This window comes from Xiphias gladius, chromosome 16 (genome assembly GCF_016859285.1).
Source record: "Xiphias gladius isolate SHS-SW01 ecotype Sanya breed wild chromosome 16, ASM1685928v1, whole genome shotgun sequence".
In the NCBI taxonomy this organism is placed as follows: domain Eukaryota; kingdom Metazoa; phylum Chordata; class Actinopteri; order Istiophoriformes; family Xiphiidae; genus Xiphias; species Xiphias gladius.
The window spans coordinates 24,113,550-24,134,036 of record NC_053415.1 but is presented as its reverse complement, the minus strand read 5'-3'; the positions used below and the strand labels follow the sequence as shown (position 1 = coordinate 24,134,036).

General features: G+C 42.3%; 1 protein-coding gene across 3 annotated transcripts in view; it reads left to right on the top strand.

Annotated features, from left to right (window-relative positions):
* Positions 1 to 20,084, top strand: part of parp4 (poly (ADP-ribose) polymerase family, member 4) — a 28,205-nt gene extending 8,121 nt beyond the window's left edge. For all 3 annotated transcript variants that reach the window (XM_040147937.1, XM_040147938.1, XM_040147935.1), the window contains exons 11-36: positions 598 to 729; positions 1,838 to 1,936; positions 2,231 to 2,414; positions 2,995 to 3,136; positions 3,634 to 3,776; positions 4,003 to 4,134; positions 4,529 to 4,615; positions 4,855 to 5,019; positions 5,481 to 5,527; positions 5,844 to 5,925; positions 6,537 to 6,674; positions 6,760 to 6,949; positions 7,468 to 7,538; positions 9,370 to 9,557; positions 9,716 to 9,815; positions 10,300 to 10,470; positions 10,743 to 10,823; positions 11,081 to 11,161; positions 11,265 to 11,360; positions 11,484 to 11,681; positions 11,771 to 11,845; positions 12,408 to 13,555; positions 14,882 to 14,948; positions 17,238 to 17,340; positions 17,961 to 18,093; positions 18,655 to 20,084. In XM_040147937.1, the coding sequence (XP_040003871.1) occupies positions 598 to 729; positions 1,838 to 1,936; positions 2,231 to 2,414; positions 2,995 to 3,136; positions 3,634 to 3,776; positions 4,003 to 4,134; positions 4,529 to 4,615; positions 4,855 to 5,019; positions 5,481 to 5,527; positions 5,844 to 5,925; positions 6,537 to 6,674; positions 6,760 to 6,949; positions 7,468 to 7,538; positions 9,370 to 9,557; positions 9,716 to 9,815; positions 10,300 to 10,470; positions 10,743 to 10,823; positions 11,081 to 11,161; positions 11,265 to 11,360; positions 11,484 to 11,681; positions 11,771 to 11,845; positions 12,408 to 13,555; positions 14,882 to 14,948; positions 17,238 to 17,340; positions 17,961 to 18,093; positions 18,655 to 18,862 (4,261 nt within the window). In that variant the 3' untranslated portion in view covers positions 18,863 to 20,084. The remainder of the gene's footprint in view (positions 1 to 597; positions 730 to 1,837; positions 1,937 to 2,230; positions 2,415 to 2,994; positions 3,137 to 3,633; positions 3,777 to 4,002; positions 4,135 to 4,528; positions 4,616 to 4,854; positions 5,020 to 5,480; positions 5,528 to 5,843; positions 5,926 to 6,536; positions 6,675 to 6,759; positions 6,950 to 7,467; positions 7,539 to 9,369; positions 9,558 to 9,715; positions 9,816 to 10,299; positions 10,471 to 10,742; positions 10,824 to 11,080; positions 11,162 to 11,264; positions 11,361 to 11,483; positions 11,682 to 11,770; positions 11,846 to 12,407; positions 13,556 to 14,881; positions 14,949 to 17,237; positions 17,341 to 17,960; positions 18,094 to 18,654) is intronic.
* Positions 20,085 to 20,487: the final 403 nt, after the last annotated feature.

Here is a 20,487-nt window from a genome sequence, read left to right as displayed (position 1 = left end):
GTTACACAAACTAGTAGTGAATCTCATTCTGCTGGTTTAGAGCTATTCTTCCAGCGGTTTTATATATCTGACCTGCAGCCTTTTTGACAGGCGATAATTTCTCCGATCCGCTTTTCTCTACCCTTTCTACCTAAACCACAATCTTCCTTTAGTTAGATCTATAACTGGTTTCTATAACTAGACTTTACAGACAGCACTCTGCGCAAGTTCCCACAAAGAGGCCGGTAAGTGAGAGGATAGAGGAAGAGAAGATAGTTTGGAGTAGTTGAATGCAGTCTAATCTTAATCGACCTTTACTCTTGTCAAGATATAGAAAATACAGAAGTGGTACATTGTTTTACTAAAGGCTTTATGTAAAGTAACAGGGACATGCCATTCAAATTAACTTTGATATAGAGAAGTTGAGAGTAGTTCTGGAGGTAAATGGCCTCTGGGTTTCCTGAGTGCTACAAAACAACCCAGAACTCTGAAACACAATGTTGAGCAATGAGTTGTTTTTTTTTTGTGGACAGTAGTCCATCCATACACCTCTAAACATATATTTTTTTCAGACGTGCGTGGCATCTGACTGCCCTTGTTTCCATCTGTGCTTTGCAGAGAGGTGCAGATCCAGCAGGTCCTGCGTGTCAGCAGAGGGGTGGAGCTTCAGACGTTTAGGAGTGAGCTCGGGAACATTAGGCCACTTCTCCATTCCTCCAGCCCCAGCAACTTTGTGGGGATCCTGTCTCGGTGAGATCACACACACACAAACGATGTGGACATTGTGTTGACTTAAATTGTAGCCCACTGACTTCCCCTTGATGACCCCTCCAACTCCAACCTTCACCCTCCTGTGATCTAATCGAAAGTTTAATTAAAAAACAAGTCTTGACGAAATTCAGTGGATTTGATGTGAAGACCAGATATTTGCTCCTAAACGGGGGCGAGTCTCCATGATGTGACTGCATGAAAAGATTAATACGCCCAAATTACGAGTATGTACAGTATGTAATTGTAGACGTACACACGCACACATAGAAAATCAGTTCATCATTGGTGTGTTAACGGAAAATATAATATAGTGCAAGAAATACATTAATTTTTATGATGAAAATTACTCACACACAACTATATATCTATTATCACTCATCTCATTATATCTTTATTTTTAAATATAATATTGAAGGTTTCTGTAACAATCGACCTATTTCCCTCTGCCTACTCACACAATGGCATAAGAGCCCGTGAATTAGAGCCGCCCAGTTTAACTGACTGAGCAATTCCTGAAAATCCATTTTATCTCTGAAATTGTTGTAGTTGGATAATTCCAGGCGTTGTCGTCACAGAAGCCAGTGGAATAACATTTCTGAGGTGGAAACTTCTTTAGAATTTCAAGAGCCAGCCCGTCTGCAGTAAGGGAATGCACCACCAGAGGAACATTATATATTCTTTTGGTTTACTTTAAAAAAAAAAAAAAAAGGGACTCCCTGGGTCATCAGTCGTCAGTTTGATCGAGTGAAGTTTTCCCAACAGCTCCCTGCAGGGTTTATGGATAAATAAAGTCCAAGCAGTGACCCTCTAGTGCTATTTTGAGCGCACTTCCTCAATATTTGGTGTAGCGTTTCCTTTCTAAACATATACATAATATAAATCAGTTATTCAATAATTTGTATTTTTTTTCTGTGTCCTCTTTCTACCCATGCGTATATTACATAGTGATATGAGAAATGTGATGTTATGACTGCTGCTGACCGCTTGACAGGTACAGTATAGCGCAGGTCTATATCTTCAACTTAACAATTAAGAAATCTGCCCTGAACTTTTATTTTGTAACTCTGTGCTTTCACGCTCCCTGTAGTGGTCTGCTGTTGCCCCGTGTTGGAGTGGAGCATCATGGGATAGAGAGAACAGACATCGGTAATCTGGGCGGTGGAATCTACTTCAGTGACGCAGTTAGGTGAGTAGAGAGTCTGAAATTGACAAGGTTTATTCCAGAAAATTGTCAATTTGATTTGGCATATAACAACATCTTACGTACAAAAATGCCTCCACCAAAATGAGACGTATGAATTAACTTGTCCTTAACTTATTTAAGCCCAAAACCATTTCAAAAGCATTAAAATTCATTTAAAGAGAGCTGATATTGCACTACTGAGCCTGTGGGCCTCGGTTACATTATTTCATCATCCGGGAAGCCAGATGGCAGCAACACAGTCACCTTTCGTAAGCACGCCTTTCGTTTTCCATGCAGCGCCAGTTTAAAATACTCCAAGCCCAGTGTGACAGACGGCTCTCGGCTGCTGTTGGTGTGTGATGTGGCGTTGGGAAGCTGTAGGGACGTCCACAGGCGAGACCTCGCGCTGACCGAGGCCCCTGAGGGACATCACAGCGTGCACGGGGTCCGCCGCACCCCTAACACTCCCTCTGAGTTTGAGGTAGGAGTGCGTGTGTGCGTGAATGTGGATGGAAAGATAAACAGATAAATGGAAAGACCTGTAAATTAACTGTCTCTAATCTGATCTTCATACCTGACACGGATGGACACGGATCAGTTGTTTATCGTGAGGATGTGAACCGGTCAAATTGATGTACAAGATTTTCCATTCTGATTTGGACCACTTGTGGTGTCTCATGCTACCATGTGAACACAAAGTTAAGCATTTAAACTAAGCTACATATATATATATATATATATATATATATATATAAAAACCTGAAACTCCCAGGCCTCTGGTAGAGGAACCGAGCTTGAGGAAGACACATCACCACCCCCCATGGGGGGGGACTTTTTTTTTTTTTTATAATTTATGTATATCTTTTTTTTTTTTTTTTTTTTTTTTAATCAGTGTAAATATCCATTGGCAGCAAAAGTTATCCTCAAGTTATTGTCCTACTGTTAATTTTACTGTTACATTTGGCCTAATGTCGCTCAGCCCTAGCACGTATATACATTTGTGCCTGTGCGTACTCGAACATGTAGAATTGTATACATGTATAATTCTGCTTGTGCTCCAGGATGATGAGTATGTGGTGTACAGTCCCGATCAAGTGAAACTGAAGTACGTGGTTCAGTTCAGCATCGAGGGAGACCAACTGAAGGAGTTCAGTCCTGCCGTCAACGCCTCCGCTGAGCCGTGTCTGCCTTCTGCTGATCAAGGTGAGCACCAAACGCTTGTGAAATATATCAGAGTGCAGTTCTCCTTAGGGCTACCAGTTCGTTTAGACAACATTAACATCAGATATTGTTACACACCATATTGTTTTGTCAGTTTTCATGATTAAGAAAATTTGACTTCATCACTTCCTAAAGCCATTTTTAAAACCACTTTGATAAACTCATAATTGTCCTGTTAACAAAATCCCATCAAAATGCAATTCTACAGTCTACTTAGCTTCAGTGTGGAGAGTTTTACTTCAGACATGAAAATCTCTCCCCTCTTTTTTTTGTTTTGTAGGTCTTCACTTTCCAAAAGTATACCAAAGTTTTAGTTTTCGAGTTTAGTGTCCCTTAATGGTCTAAATGCGTTTTTCAGGGCCTTTTTGACCGCTGTGAGTGGACATATCTGATTTGTGTGTTGGTGTGTGTGTGTGTGTGTGTGTGTGTGTGTGTGTGTGTGTGTGTGTGTGTGTGTGTGTGTGTGTGTGTATTTGCAGAGCTCGGTTTGGAGGATGATGGGGTTGAGAGCATTAAAGACCCACTGGAGGACGTGACGGCGGGACTGTTGGACAGCTCTGGTCAGCAGCTCCCTCTGCAGGCTGTCCATGTGAAGTGCAGACTGATGGATCTGCTCTCGCAGGTGAAAGAAAAACGACCAGTTCACTTTTCTGTGTGCTTATTCTGGGTTAGGTTGACGACAGCCCAGTGATCTGGTGGTTGATTTGATTCAGCCTCCTAAAATACATCAGACTACTGGACGTTACTGACTGCTGAGCTTATTTGCTCAATCGCATTTCAAATAAAGCGCTTGACAGTTTTTCTTTCGTCTGTCCTGAAAATGTCTCCTCTCTTCTTTCCTCTTGTAGGTCATCATTTTCCAGAAATACACCAACGTGAGCTCCGTGCCCATTGAGGCAAAGTATGTCTTCCCATTGGATGATTCTGCAGCAGTGTGTGGATTTGAAGCTTTCATCGATGGAAAACGTGTGGTGGGAAAGGTAACTTAGTTTAACTTTTCTCCTCAGAGTTCTACCTTGGCCGTTTCTACACAGAGGAAAATGAAAAAGTTCAGTTTTTCATGAAAACCAGATTAAAAAGTTGGCATCGGGAGTTTGCATCTGTTTCATCACGCCAGCTGTGCAGTGTAATAGTGACACCACAGGTAATGGATTTCTCCTCTCATCTTCGTGGCTTGTACACGTCTTGAGCGGCGGCGACAGGCTGCTCTTTTCCGATCGGCTGCTCGGTGACTGCATACGCTGTCAGGCAGTCACTGTGTTAAGCCACGCAGCAAACCTCACCCACCTGTACAACACGATGGACGAAAACTAGCATCAAGGATCATGATCGCAACCAGCGCGACTTTGCTTTTTGTTTCTGTTTGGTTCGCAGGTGAAGGAGAAAGAGAAGGCTCGCAAGGAGTACAAGCAGGCCATCGAGAGAGGTCATGGAGCATATCTCATGGACCAGGATGCCCCCGTATGTCCGTCCCCTTCGCTTAACCAAACACGCATCATCACGCAGATTCAAGCTCTAAATCTGGCAATCTTTGATTCTGGTTGATTGATCACTAAAGCAGAATATTCATTAGCGCTTTTCATAGCATTTCTCAAATGTTATGAAAAGTTTAAAACCGCTTGCCATTAAATAGATGCATAAAAATGTATTTCTACACCAATTGTGACGTTTTTTTGTTTCTTTTTTTGTGCTCACTGCAGGACGTGTTCACCATCAGCGTGGGCAATCTGCCGCCCGGTGCGACCGTCCTCATTAAAGTTACCTTTGTGTCCGAGTTGATGGTCAGGGATGGGGGTATTCTCTTCTCCCTGCCTGGGAGCGTGGCCCCGTGGCAGGAGAGCGCGGCACTCAACCAGACCACACAGGTAAGGAGGACCGCGACGGGAGGCCGCACCAAGGTGGCTGTTAGTAGAGCGAAAAACGGCAACAGGTCCCTGTGGAAGCCAAACAGTGAGAACACCAACAGAGGGCAAAGGCTGCTATTGTAGTGCATATGCATGTATTTGCATCAATGTGGTTTCTTTAATTGCCTATCCTTATTTTCCGTTCGGTGAATGTGTTTGTTAGTTAGAAAGCAATTAAAGGAGTGAAATGGCAGCGTATATCAAGCAATGTGGGACTCATCTGCAGGAGCAATTAGAAACTGGGGCCAAGTGTTGCAGTTTTAGTCTATTTATTTGTTGATTTTTGCAGCATTAGGCCTGTGTCTTCCTGTCACGGCTGGTGCCGAGGATATTTGATCTCATCTTGTAGTATGTGTCATTGAAAATAAAATGACTATTAATGTTCTTTTCTGTGTCTTTGTGTGTTTTCCATTGCTCAACAGGTGACTGTGGCGAAGGTGTGTGTGACTGATGAGGCAGCAAGTAGGAGGTATTGTTTTATTGTGCGTTTTGGCTATTTCAGTGCAATGTATGTTTAACTTCATTTTTAATTCTGAGATCAAGAGAACTGACTCCATCTTTAGTGCTGAATGTTTAATGGTGTAGTGTGGTGAGACAGTGGATCCGTTGACTAGTTGATCCACAAATAATGAAATAATCATCTGTCGTTTATCAAGTAAAACTTCTGGATAGAGAATTGGGTTTTCCTTCTAGTGCTTCCTTCCCTGGGAGTTTTATTTTTTATAATGTACACTTACATGTGTCCAGCTGGAGGGTGCGTCCAATGTGTTGTTTCTTTCCCTCAGAGAGTTCACCCTGGACATGTCAATCGAGATGCCCTATGAAATCACCAGCCTGCGGTGCATCACTCACAAGGTCAAGATTAAGGTAATTCGGGTGTTTCACCTTCTGTAAATCCTGTATTTTTTTCATTATGCAGATTGTTACATGGTTGCCAGTTATTTCCTCTGTCTCACTGGATTCCTACATAAGTCAGGAAAGTCTATAAATATATAAAACAGTTAAAAGAGTTTTGTTTTGTTTTTTCTCTGGACTTTGCTAGTTTGGAAATTAAGCATGGATTCTAGACATTCTAGAAGATGTTTGGAGTTTTGATATTGAAACCGTGGCACAACCTGCATGCTATAAAAAATAGTTTGCTCTTTCTTATTTTTTCATACATAAACGCCTGCTAATGGGGTTCAACATTCAAGTGCTGGAACGATTACGGGATAAATTTAGAAGTCTACCAGCGGATGATTTGTAATAGTATTAACATACTCTTGTAAAGATTTAGACAAGACTTGCGTGTTACAGTTTCAATAAAATATGACTGCGTTTCTGTGTTTTGGCATATTAGAAGTTTATTTTCTGTCTGTGTGTGTGTGTGTGTGTGTGTGCGTGTGCGTGTGTGTGTGTGTGTGTGCGTGTGTGTGTGTGTGTGTGTGTGTGTGTGTGTGTGTGTGCGTGTGCGTGTGCGTGTGCGTGTGATCCCATAGAGAACAGACTGTAAGGCAGTAGTGAGTGTGCTCCCAGGAGAGGTCATGGGTGCAGATGGTTTCGAGCTGTCGGTCACTCTGTCTGAGGTCCACCTTCCCAGGATGTGGGTGGAGAAACACCCAGACAAGGACAGCCAGGTCTGTCTGTCCATCTGACTTCCTCTCTTTATCTCAGTCTGTTACTTTTTTTTTGTTGATGTTAATCTATCACTCTCTCCTCTAGGCCTGCATGTTGGTTTTCTATCCAGACTTTGACCTCGACTCCGGCTCAGCATCCGATGAAGTGGTCCTGTTGCTGGACACGTCTGAGTCCATGAGAGGAGAGTCTCTCCACATGGCCCAGAGAATCGCCCTTCAGGTCCTCAAAGCCCTCGGCCAAAACCTCAGAGTCAATGTCATTTTATTTGGCACGGGTCAGTTTTGTCCTTTTAAGTTTTTATGTGTACACAAGTACAAGCTGGCAAGATAAGACAAGGCAGAACTGTCTCACCATGAAAGAGGAAGCTCAAATTGAAGATGACATATAGTGAAAACTATTAAATTGACCTTATAAAATAACAAAGGAGGAAAAAAAAATGAACAAAATCCTCAGTGTGTGACAGAATAAAACTGCATGACAAAGCCAGCACTTCTTTGGTAATGTGTTAAACATGCAGGAGTGTTTCAGCACTTCATCTCACATGTGCCGAGTATCATATACATGTTAGATGAAGATTATTCCCACGAGTACAAGAGCCTATCCGGAGACTTTTCACCGTGTGAAGTCGACTCTCTCTTTACATGAAAGTCGCCTCTTAAAAAACCGAAGTCTCAGTCAGGTTCTCATAGATGATGATCTTACCAAATGTTTTGCAGTAGTAGACTCTAGTAGTCAGTAGTCAGTAGTCATTTTCCTGACTCTCAGTGTGTTTTGTTTTTTTTTGTCCGTCAGATCACACAGAAGCGTTCCTGACGGCACAGCCGCTCGTTGAAGCTCGTCAGACAGCAGAGAGCTTCATCAAGGTGAGATATGACTGGCAGATTATTTCATACTGTAGTTCAACCTGGAAAGCCACAGTTATGAGGAATTCTGAGTAGTGTTGCTGCAGAGCGATGTAATGAAGAAAGCATTTTTTTTTTCTTTCTTTCTTTTTTTTCTCAAAATTAGAGATGCTTTATTATTTTCTGTGTTTATTTCCATTGGTTGGTTATTTCCATCGAGCTAGATTAATCTAGATCTAAAGTTCAACTGTAAAACAAGCTGTAAAACAAAAAATTACAAAAATGACCATTTCATATACGTGAAATGGTTCCAGCCTGAGTGGAGGTTTGAAAGGAACTTTATCCTATGACACACAGATACATTAATTTTTTTACGATACATTTTGTCAGTACTTTTCCTAAACATAAAAATGGAAGCCGGAAACGATGGTGAAAATGATGACTAGACTAATCAATGTAAGATTCATTTATAATATGAATTTCAGAATTCCTATAACTAAACAATGCTACATTAATTTTTGTTTTTAAAGAAGTCATGACTAGTTAATTTTGATAAGTTTAATTCTGTGATTTTTTTTTTTAAAATTTTTTTATTAAAAATGACAATTGATGACTAGGACAATTCATTTAAAAGCTGCTGAAAGAACAAACAATAGATTTAGAAGTTTTTTTAGATTTTATGAAATACAATGTTGATATTACAGTAACAACAAAAGTAATAAAAGGCAAATACAAAAAGTACTTGTTTTTGTGCCCTGATTCACCCTGTGCATAATTATTCTGATCCAGATAGGATGAAAGGTGAACCGGAAGAAATACTCTCAGTTTTCTATGGCTGCGTTCACGCAATGTCTGTGGAATGAAAAGAACAGCGAACAAAGCTCTTATTTCAACACGGGAGTGTTCACGCGTTATTGCAAGGTGGTTAGCCCTAGTTCTAACCCAGCCAGACTGGATAAACAGCCAAAACTGGAGACCACGGTCTGATGGGATCGCACCAGCCGCAGCAACTTTCAGCATGTTGAGGTTCCGACCCATGGTTATTCAGTAGTCACTGCTACATTACTGAGAGTCGTTGAAGCTGGTGTGATCCCATCGGAAGATGGTCTGTCGTTTTACCTAATGTCTCAGAGTGGACAGGAATGATTAAAACTGGGATACAGTGATCCGTGAGTTAAGACCAATGTGGTACAGGAGCGTAAAGCGGGGGACCGGTGGCCCCTGCTTCCAACCTCCTTACTCCTGGCGATCTTGCTCGGACCACACCCGAACTCGGCCTTCATTTTGATTTCAACTACCCACCTGTGAAGCTTTGTGACCGTATCTTGCACGGTTGTGGTGCTACCGCGGTGGAAAAATCTGTCCACAGACAGACAGACAGACAGACAGACAGACCTATAAACCACCTGCCAAAGTACTCACCTCTGCCTCTGGGATAGTCCCGCTACAGCAGGTATCTAGGGTTAGGGGGTTAGGTTGTGGGTCAGGGTCAGGGTTAGGTTTAGGGGTTAGGGTTAGGCTTGAGTGTGTGCCATCATTTTGCGGTGATGACGCACAATCACACTCACAAGGTGAAAACAATACCAGCCCCTTTGTTGTGTTGCTTATTTGTAGCGGTTTATTACCACGTGAAACCAGATTTAAACAGACATTTTATAGTTCCCATAAAATGAGCTGAATGGATTGAAGTAGTTTTCAAATTGGATTTTATTTTGATTTAACTGGCAGAAGTGGTACATTTGCAGCCATACTGCCAACAGTCTGTTGACACGTCTGTAGTTCTATTCACCAAGTGAGACATATGGTCGGTTTCAGAAATTCACATTATCTCTGCCCCTCTCCCGCCTATCAGCACTTCTCCCCAGTAGGCGGCAGCACTGAGCTGTGGCGGCCGCTGCGTGCTCTCAGCCTGCTGCCTCCATCCCGTGGCATCAGGAACCTGCTGCTGCTGTCGGACGGCCACATCCAGAACGCGGAGCTAACTTTGCAGCTGCTCAGAGACAATGCTCAGCACAGCCGCCTCTTCACCTGTGGCCTAAGGTCTGAATGGTTTGAATGGTCATAGGACAGGGGGGTGGTAGGAATTTTGTATTTTATTTTATTTTATTTTTTTATAGTCAAAGGAACCACGATATTTTTCTTTCTGCTTGGTTACAGACATTTTAAAGGTGTATGTTTATGTCCCTTTGTCTTTTCAGCCCCACAGCCAATCGGCACATGCTGAGAGCACTGGCCCAGGCAGGGGGTGGAGCCTACGAATTCTTCGACACAAAAATCAAACACACCTGGGGAAAAAAGGTGAGATGACATCTAATTCGTCACAGAGAATCACACAACGTATACTGATTTTTAAACCTAATCCGAGATAAAAGCTAAGATAACTAACTTTTATTGCACCTAAATGAATAGAACTGATTCACAAGTTATGTAACAGCACTTAAGCGTTAATGTTACAAAAGGTTCCATCTAGACCTTGTTTACGGGAATGTTACATGATTGTACCTTCAGATGAAGTGCATGCAGTGCCATTTCAGTGAGATCCTTACTTATTGTATTCATTGTCTCTCTGGAAATAAGCAATTGCCCCCATGTGGACACATTTCAAACATCCAGCCTCATCCCAGGGGATATACTGGCAAAGTTCGTCCAGCAAGACTCAGGACTTGACACGTGCTTCTTTCCTGCCCTATTTCATTTCTACTGCAACAAGTCATAAAATGTAACACATATATTCTCACCTGGAATGAAATAACCACTGTTCATTTATCTGTTTTGGCCACAGGTGGCATGTCAAGTGAAGCGTATAGCATCTCCTGGCTGCAGTTCGGTGTCAGTGAAGTGGCGGCAGTTCAACCCCACAGCGCCACCTCCTGTGCAAGCCCCCAAACAGCTCCATGCTCTTTTCAATGACTGTCACACCCTGGTTTACGGCTTTGTGCCACACTGCACTCAGGTACGCAGTGTTTGTACATGAATGCAAACTGAACTGCAGCTTGATTGTTTAGTCTAAAAACTAGTAAAAAAAAATGCCCGTTACAGTTTTCCACAGCTAAATGTGACACATTCAGATTGATTGTTTTCCTTAACCAATTATCACAAACAAAATAATATTAAATGTACAATAATATGCACCGAATCATCATATTCAAAAAGTTCTAAATGAGCAAATGCAGTATTAGGCATGTCTCCTTGATAAATGACTCCAATGATTGCTGTTACGTGCAGGCAACCCTCCTTGGAAACCTGAGTGGTAAGGAGTTAAAAACCATGGTGTCAACCAGTGAGCTGCAGAAGAGCAGGGGCACAGTAAGTCCGCACACATTCACTCTCAAGAACCCCAACAGGACCAGCTGGATATGTTTAATGTCAGTTGATCAGTCGTTCGACTGACAGGCTCAGTCCCTGAATAAAGTAACACTGTAAAGACGTGAAACTTTGTCTCAACCGACACACACATCATAACTAGGTCACCCTGCAGATACTGTTGATGGGTGATGGTGATTGTCGTTACCATGACGATGACGAGGTGGTGATTACAATGTGTACTGATGTGTGTGTTTCAGTTTCTTCACAAGCTCACAGCAAGGGCCCTCATCAGGGATTACGAAGACGGAAGCCTGGATACCAATGAGGCTGAACATGAGGTGTGTGTTTTCGTGTGTCTTTGAGCGAAACCAAAAGCGGCCCACCTCGGTTGAGGGGCCCGGTCTGAGCTCCACCAGTTGATGTGGATTTTTGCTTTTCCAGGGGAAGAAAGCGGAGTTGAAGTCCTTCATCATCGAGTTAAGCAAAGAGTTCTCCATTCTGTCTCAGTTCACCAGCTTTGTGGCCATTGAGGAAAGGGTTTGTGCAATTTTTCCGGCTTTTTCACGTTCACGCTGTTATTCATATTCACTTATTGTAGCCGCCACGGGCGACCAACCCAACCCCCACCTAACCGACCCAAACTCGTCTACCTTGTTTTAGGACGCAGAACAACCGGAGAAGGGTTTCACAGACATCCCCAAGCTGATCGCAGAAGAGGATGTGGACTTCCTCCCCTACATCAGCTGGATTTTTCCTCAGGATAGTGAAGAGGAAAAGGAAAACGCAGATGAGGAAGGAGGGTGTTTTGAAGAGGAAGAAAAGAATTTTGTTGATTTGTCTGAAAGTTATTTTATGGAGGTAGCGTCACACTGTGTATAGTTTAATTAGAGGGGAAGAGCCGCTTTACTTGTTAGGATTTACTAATCCTGCATTTTTCTCTGTTGTAGGAAGACTACAATGATATAGAGGGAAACCTATGTTGTATTTTACAGGGCTCAATCTCTCCAGATTATTCGCCAATGGTAAGTCCCTTCATGCATAAACTGCAAATGCACATTTGCCTTTTTGGGCGGACCACAAATGCGTATTTTAGAATTGGCTGCTATTTTGAATGCATGGACGGTGGGGGGGTAAAAAAAAACTAATAAATAGCACAAAATAGTTCAATGATTCCTAAACAAGCATCACATATCCTTGTGTGGCATCACAAACATATTATTGTTAAAGCAGAGCAATGCAGACTGCTCTAATGTTGATGTATAAAGCTACTGATAATATTAACTCAGTTCTTCCTGCTTGTGCATCACAGAAAACGCAATTTAATGTGAAAGCAGATGCAGGCCATTACTGTGAAATCTCCTTAGGACTTGTTAACAATGAGGTCAGGTAACATGACCTAAAGTCTGCTTGATTGAATTGATCTAAAAACAGATAATACGTGTGTAAACTACAATGAACTTTGTATTGTTTAAAAAAACGAACAAGAGGTTTGTAGTTGAGTAGTTCAGTTTAATTTGAGAGCAAAAAAATAGATTCTGACTCTTTTTTTTTTTTTTTGTTTTCTTCATTTCTCTCCTTTTGTAGAGAGCCTCTAGGGCATCTGTTGCATCGCCTCTGAAATTTCACACAGACAGTCAAGCAGTCATTGGTGCCCCACAGGCAAAAAAAGAGGGATGGTTCATGAGGTCCGCAAAAGAGAAGCATGACGAGATGGAATATCTTTCAGCAGTAGAGATACATGACCTGGCTGACACAGTCCAAGGGAAAGTTTCCCATACTCCTTCTCCCCCTCCCCGGCCTCATCCCATGTGCTTTTCTAAACTTGTGCAGACCCAATTTTCAGACTCTCCAATCTCTCCACCTACACCTCCGCCTCCCCCTGCTTTCATTCATTCTCAGTCCCCCAAGTTTGATCCACCTCATCCTCTTTTGCCTCGTTGCCCAGCTTCTTATCTGGAACCTATGAGTCACCCTGTCGTTCATGGCAGGCCATCTCTACTCACTCAGACAGTGGAGACAGACAAGGGTTTCGGAAAGACTGAACAGGTTTCGAAAAGTCTACAAGCTTCCAGGGGACCAATGTCAGCATCTCGTAATCTGTTCTCTTTACCTATAATTTCCACACAGTTACAACGTGCAGCTCTTGCTGATCGATCAGCCGTGAGTCTTTCAAAGGGGCTTGATTTGGATATGTGTCTTGGCTCAGAAGATATTTCCTTTGACCCTATGGGATGCATGTCATACCCGGCTGGACCTGCATCTGCTCCAGAATGTTCTGCAAAATCAGTATGGTCTCTCACAAATGAAGCATCTCCAAACTCCGTGACACCAGCTCATACAACAGACTTTAAAAGCTTCTCTTTACGGAGGAGCAAACGCAGTTTTGAAGTTGAACAAGCTTTAGGTTTTGGTTTCTCTGGCTCTGAAGTTAGACAGGAACTTTTTGGGACATCAGGGCCCCCTCTGCCTCAAGTTCAACCCCAAGAAGAGATATTCTCATTTGGAGTTTGTAGGGGTAGAGGGGACGTTCAACCAAGACGCTTTTCTTTCAGGGAAGAATTGGACCAGTCTGAACCTGCACCTGTTGAAAGTGTGCCTCAGCCTGTTTTAAGGAAGAGACTTCAGTTACGTTCAGGTCTCCGTCGAACTACATCAGAAACTGCTCAAGGCTTTACGCAAAAAGTTGGGGAGCACCTTTTTCTCCAGTCCCTACCAGTTCATCATTCATTTGAGTGAGTCCTGAAACAGTTATTATTTTTTAGATATGCTTCAATTTAGAAAACCCTGATAATAATTCTTGTAAAACAACTGTTGTTGCCAAAATACTCTATCTATTTAAATACTCTTATTTTAATGCCAGCAAGGCTCTGGTTGACAGAACGAAAACACACTAAATCACCTGTATGTTTACTGACTAATGGACTTAAAGCTATTTGTTTATGTTCTATATATACACTCACCGAGCACTTTATTAGGAACACCATATTATTACTGGGCCCTTTTGCTCTCATAACAGCCTAAAATCTTTGTGGCATGGATTCCGCAAGATATTGGAACCATTCCTTTGAGGTTCCGGTCCATGTTGACATGACTACATCACATCATTTCTGCAGATTTGTCAGCTGCACATTCATGCTGCCAATCTCCCGTTCTACTACATCCTAAAGGTGTTCTGTTGGTTACCTGGTGACTGAGGAGGCCTCTGAAGTACAATGAATTCATTCTCATGTTCGACTTTTGCTTTGTGACATGGTGCATTATCATGCTGGAAGTAGCCATTAGAAGATGGTAAATTGTGGCCATGAAGGGATTTGCATGGTCAACATCGATGCTCAGACAGGCTATGGCATACAAACCATGATTGATTGGTATTAAGGGATCCATGGTGTCACAAGCAAACATTCCCCACACCTGGACTGGCAGGTTGGGTCCATTGATTCATGCTGTTGACGCCAAATTCTGACCTTACCATCTGCTGCCTCAGTGGAAATTCAGATTCATCAGACCAGGCTACAATTTCCCAGCCTTCAACTGTCCAGTTTTGGTGAACCAGTGACCTCTGAAGCCTCAGATTTCTGTTCTCTGCTGACAGGAGTAGAACCCAATAAGGTTTTCTGCTGTTGTAGCCCATCTGCCCCAAGGTTGGATGTGTAGAGCATTCTGAGATGCTTTTCTGCTCACCACAGTTGTAAAGAGCGGTTATCTGAGTTACCATAGCCTTCTGTCAGCTCCAACCAGTCTGGCCATTCTCCTCTGATCTCTCCCATGAACAAGGCGTTTCAGTCTGCAGAACTGCTGCTCGCTGGAGGTTTTTTGTTTTTCGCACCATTCTGATTGGCTGATAATTTCAAGTATAAGCAGGTGTGTAGGTGATCCTAATGGTGTGCTCGGTAACTGTATGTGTGTTGGCAACTATGCATTTGGACGGAAGACAAAATCAGCATAAATGTTTGTTTACGTTTACGATTCTGGAATTATATGTGTTTTTATTATCCAACAGTTGGCACACTAGTGTCAGTATTCACTAAGAGTGTCCTGCTGTGATCATGTTGTTTCAGGAGAAAGTCAAGAGATCCTGAAGTACTGGAGCTCAAATGGACAAAGATCTTCCAGATGCAGCATTCAGTAAGAAATTTTCGAAATTTTATCGGCTCTACTTCAATGTTGCCAGTGTACAGATAACACTAAACTTAGCTGAAACTAAAAACATTAATCATGGCTGCATTTCATTCAGGTAAAGCACACTCCAGGGACATGATCATGTGTATGCTGGCTTACTCATGCACATAAATTAAAACTATGCTTTGCCTGCTGATAAGTTAAAATGTCGGCTGTGAAAAAGAAGTATCAATTCTGACCTCTGGATTTTTGTAACGTACTGTTCTCTAGGTCTACTAGCTGTCACAAAGAACTTGTTGATAACATTGAACTTTGTTAAAACACTGAAACCATTTCTTCACAGACTGTGTTGTGTTTGAGTGAACCACTGCAGTTTTAGAGATGAATACTGATAGCATGCGTCTGTGGGCAGAGCCAATTTGAGTTACAAGAGCAGTTGCTTTTTAGCAGCTTACTTTTTTTTTTTTTTTTTTTAGATATTTTATTACATTTCATGCCTTTCACCATTTTTTTCTTACAATCTATCTGCAAGCGATTTAAGTGCCATCATATAGTAAATAACATTTGTAACATATTATATTCATTCATTTAGCAGATGATTTGTCCAAAGTAACTTACAGTAATTGCCTGCGACCTCAACATAGGCTGAAGTCAGGCCAACAGAATACATGGATAAAGACGGGTGTCCATGCATTTGCAATTTAGTATCCAGCTAGAGCTCTGGAGAAGCTGTCAACAATCGCAGTCTGAATCAGGGGTCTGCAATCTGATTAAACCATCAAACTTCTTTAAGAATACCCCGGAGGGCGGTGGCACCCGCCAGGGCTGTCCCTCGTCACCGATCCTGTGTGTGATCGGCACGGACAGAACTTCCCTCCGATCGGTGTTGGGAGGGAGATTCTACCCCAAATGAGGGAGTTTAAGTATCTCGAAGTCTCGTTCAGTGTGAGGATCGGTGCGACATCAGCAGTGAAGCGGGCGTTGTACCGGACCATTGTGGTGAAGTGGGAGCTGAGCCGAAAGGAAAAGCTTTCGATTTACCACCTATGGTCATGAGCACTGGGCACTGACCGGAAGAATGAGATCACAGATGCAAGCTGCTGAAATGAGTTTCCTCTGCGGGGTGGCCGGGTTGAGCCTTGGAGATTAGGGTAACGAGCTCTGATATCCACAGGGAACTCAGAGCAGAGCCGCTACTCCTTCGTGTCGAAAGGAACCAGTTGAGGTGGTTGGCGCGTCTCATTAGGATGCCACCTGGGCGCCTTCCATTGGAGGTCCTCCTGGCACGTCCACCTGGTCAGAGACCCCGGGGTAGACCCAGAAGACGCCGGAGAGGTTATATATCTCATCTGGCTTGCGAACGCCTCGGGATCCCCCAGGAGGAGCCGGAATTGATGGATGAATGGATGGATTTCTTTAAGAATAAAATAGATTCATGACACAGTTTCTTTTGGGATTGTGTCTGTATTCACTCCATTAATGAGTGAGAGCTAAAGGGTTTACGGCAGCTTATATTAATACTGATTTGGCAAAAAAAATGACACACATACTGTATGTGAATGTATCTTTTGTGTTTCACCATGAAACTAGATATGTACTTGATAGGTAACCACACAACAATAACAATGGCCTAGCTTCAATTATGGCTGAACGAAAATGCTGCTGCTGCTGTTGTTGTTGGCTTCAGTAGGCATTTTCTCCTACGCTGCCATCTATATGTGTTTGTGAGACACAAATCTGTTTTGGTCTAATGTAATACGGCTGTGAAATCACTTGTTTCGTTAAAATTACGTGTATTATATTATTTATTTATATTATTCATTGGGTAAGTTAATTAGAATTCGGAGTGATGTACAGCAGCCGCAGTTGGCTTGCCTCTCTTCATGTGGATGCAGAACCAGATGTTACGAGGTCTTACAGTTTATATTGGAATTTAATTTACTTAGTTATCTACAGTATATTAATGAAAAACCGTGTTAGAAAACTGTAAACTGTAATCTTCAGCTTCCATCAGGGAGCCACATATTTTTGCTGGATTTTTGTCGGATTTGATCCATGGGCCACTATTTGCCTACAGTGCCAGTGGTGTTAATTATGTCGGAATAACCAACTGTTTTTGTCTTTTGATTTCTTGTTTTAAAAAAAAAAATCAATAAAAATACATTTCCTCCCCTATAGCCAAGCTTTGCTTACACCAGCCGTCCCCGGGGTAGTGAGGAATGGGTGTTTTAGTGACATCTTCTTACCACTTTGCTTCGGAAATGACAAATTGTGTTATTTGTCTTTGTGTTGCAGGAGGGCTACTGGGAGTTAACCACAGAACTGGGTGAATTAATAAGTGTCAATGTCGACGTCTTTGCCAACGTGTTCCTGAAAAACAAGGGCATTCGTTCTCTAGGTGAGAACACTGAGAACCTGTTTCAGGCCTTTAGAGTGGGAACATCTTTCTCATTTCATAGCACTTTTGACCAATTCTAATGTGGATAAACTGCACATTTCACTGAAGTAAAGGTACCATATTGTAAAATATTACTTAATAGTAAACAAATACAAGTGTTAAATGTACTCAAGTACATTGTGTAAACATGTAAACAGTATTTAAATTACATAAATTGTCAAAGTGCAGGTTGGTCTGACTACTGCATTATACTTTTCATGTGACCTGTCATGTGAGAAAATTATCAAACCTCTTTCCCTGTCTAAACTTTTTTTAAAAATACATTTTTATTCAAACTGCAGCAAAGTTTGGTTTTTTTCTATTCTAAAAAAAACAATGTGAAAGGTTAAAATGTTTCATAGTGAAGGAAAAATCATTATTCAAAGTAAGAAGGTACTAGTTCCATCATTAATGGAAAAAGTCAAGTAGGTACCATAACCTCAAAACTGGCTCCAGTTCACCACTTCCAGTGTCTGAAGCTACAAATGTGGGGAAAACAGGTGAGTTCTTACAGAAAGGCTCTGCTTTGTGTGTGTGTGTGTGTGTGTGTGTGTGTGCGTGTGTGTGTGTGCGCGCTCTAGGTGTGAGGGCGCATGCAGACATCCTGAGGATGGTGGCGACTCTTCTGGTTCTGCAGCTGATGAGGGTGGAGAAGCTGGAGGAAGGCAAACTGCTCCGCACCCTCTTCTGTCTGGACAACTCCTCTCAGCCCAGGTCTGTCCACGATCAGACACAGCAACATAAAGGCAGACCTTGTGAAAGACCTTTTTGATATTTCTAAAAACACATCAAGAGGGTCTAAACTTGAAGGCGCTGTAAACATACTGCAAACAAAACACACGTTCAAATCAGGGGACGCGGACGAGTAGGTACGAAAACCAGTGTGATGTTCCGCCTTGATGAAGTCGATCTTTCTCAGTCTTACTCACACGAGGCTGAATTAGAATCAGGTTACAAAACACTACAATCGCTGTAGGGTTACAGCGCATGATAGACAGATAAAGCCGTTCAAAAATACAAGACCTGAGTCATCCACAACCAAGCACAACGGCTTGCGTCATCATGAGGGGGAAATAATCTGTAGGAGGAACCAAGCTATACATGTATCAGTTGCTCAAAGTCCTTTTTATGTACATCTTAAAACTTCACTCACCTGGTTTAACCTTTTTCTCTCAGTTGTTAAAGCATCATCCTTAGTTTTTAATTTTCTAGCCGAGCTGTGGCCATTTCCAGAGCAGCTGCCTCTTTTGCTAACGACCTACCTTTTTCTTTCAGGCCCGGGCGGTGGGAGGAAGTGAAGAGGGCAGTGGAGTGGGTTTGCTGGGCTGACCATCAGTACCCGTGTGTCTACAGCCGGCTGGAGTTTGGCTCGAGCTGGGACTCCTCCACCCGTCAGCTGCTGGGCCACGAAGGCCTCCCCCCCTTCTCGCCTCTCAGTGGTCTGAACCTGCAGAGAACCGCAGCCCCTCTACCGATCCACTGACAAGGCCAACGTGAATGGGAGAGCCTGAATAGAAGACAGTGTGAGAGAAATTCAAACCTGGTTGCCATTTTGAGGGATGAGATGTCTTTTAGATTTATGTTTTACGTAGAGCACTTTGAACTGTCCCTGTTAGCGTTTTTACATGCACTTAAGTAAGCAGATACGGTCTGTCTTTCTGCAGTAAACGAATTTCTTAAATCCTCCTCATGAATATGAGAAACACCATTTCCTTAATCTGGATAGGGTATTCAAGATTTGCCCGGCTAAATTTCTTTTTTTGGACATTCACACTCACCGAACAAATTGTTTTGTGAAGTGCAGAGCACAATATTTCAGTTATTTTTTTTAATGTTTACTAAGACATGACAAATTCGTATGCATGTGCTATTGCATGTGACATTCCCAGACAGAAAAGCAGGAAGCCGTGTCTTGAATCGTCACAGGGGTTCAAATGAATTGAGTGATATTTCCAAAGTACGGCCGGAGTAGTGGAGAAATCTGATGACTGACCTGCCTCACGTTTGATTACCCGTGTAACCTGGGTCCTTTGACTGAATTTACATGTAGAGTGTATTTTAAAGGTGCGGTACGGTGCCTTACATTTACAGTACAGCTTTCTCTCTCTCGCTTTATCGCGGGATATAAGTTCAAAAAGAAAGGAAACGCAAACCAAGAAATGGCAACGCTTTACAGCAAGTGTTTGTGTACTGATGCCTGTTAAATGAGATCTAACTAGCACACACAAGGGATGGAATCACATCATTTTCTATCTTGTGGGGGGGCTCATTCTAGAAAATGGCTGCACACAACCTGTTTTCTAACATCGGAAATAAAAGCAACATAAAAATACCGTTTGTGACTAGAGGAACTCGAACCAACAGCTGTTCTGAGATAAGCAGGCTGCTTTGCCACTCCTCGTTTTTTTTTTTTTTTTTTTTTTCTCTCCTAATTTTCACCTTCCTGCAAATCATGTATGTTACAATGCGCAGCTTATCAGAGGGTGGGGGGCTTTTTATGATCTATAACCGTACTTTGGTGATCAGTGGTTTAAACAGGAGATGTGCAGTATGTTACGAAAGCAATGACAAAAAGTTAATTCCACGTAACAGACTCGCAGTGTTCATCAAGTGTCACTTGTGTTCTTCTTTTATTATGGTGGTGGTTGATATTGTTTCTGCGTATGTGTGTGATCATGAACAGAATAAAAGTCTGTTAAAAGGTTCCTCGAGTGTGTTTTTTAACCATTATACTGAATTCAATCAGCAGGAAACCTCCATTTTCTTTTTGCTCCCACGCATCAGCCCTGCAGCTGGCGGAAGGTGTGTTTCGTTCAAAGACACTCTCTGTCTACTCGTTCCGAGATGAGTTCCCTTTTTTACTACACTGTCATGCTCATAGGCCTTTCATTAAAAGAGTATATTATTATACCTCATTGGTCATTAAGTTGATGTCTCGCTGTTTAACATAATGCGTTTAATTAGCACATTGTATTAGAGTTTGGCTTCACAACGCTCGCTCCAGAGGCTCTGTCCCGTGGGGGGGGGCATAAAAAAATAAAAATTTTGTGTCAGTCCATCTAATAGCCTGTTGAGAAGACACTCAGCCAAAACATCAACCTTAGGCCT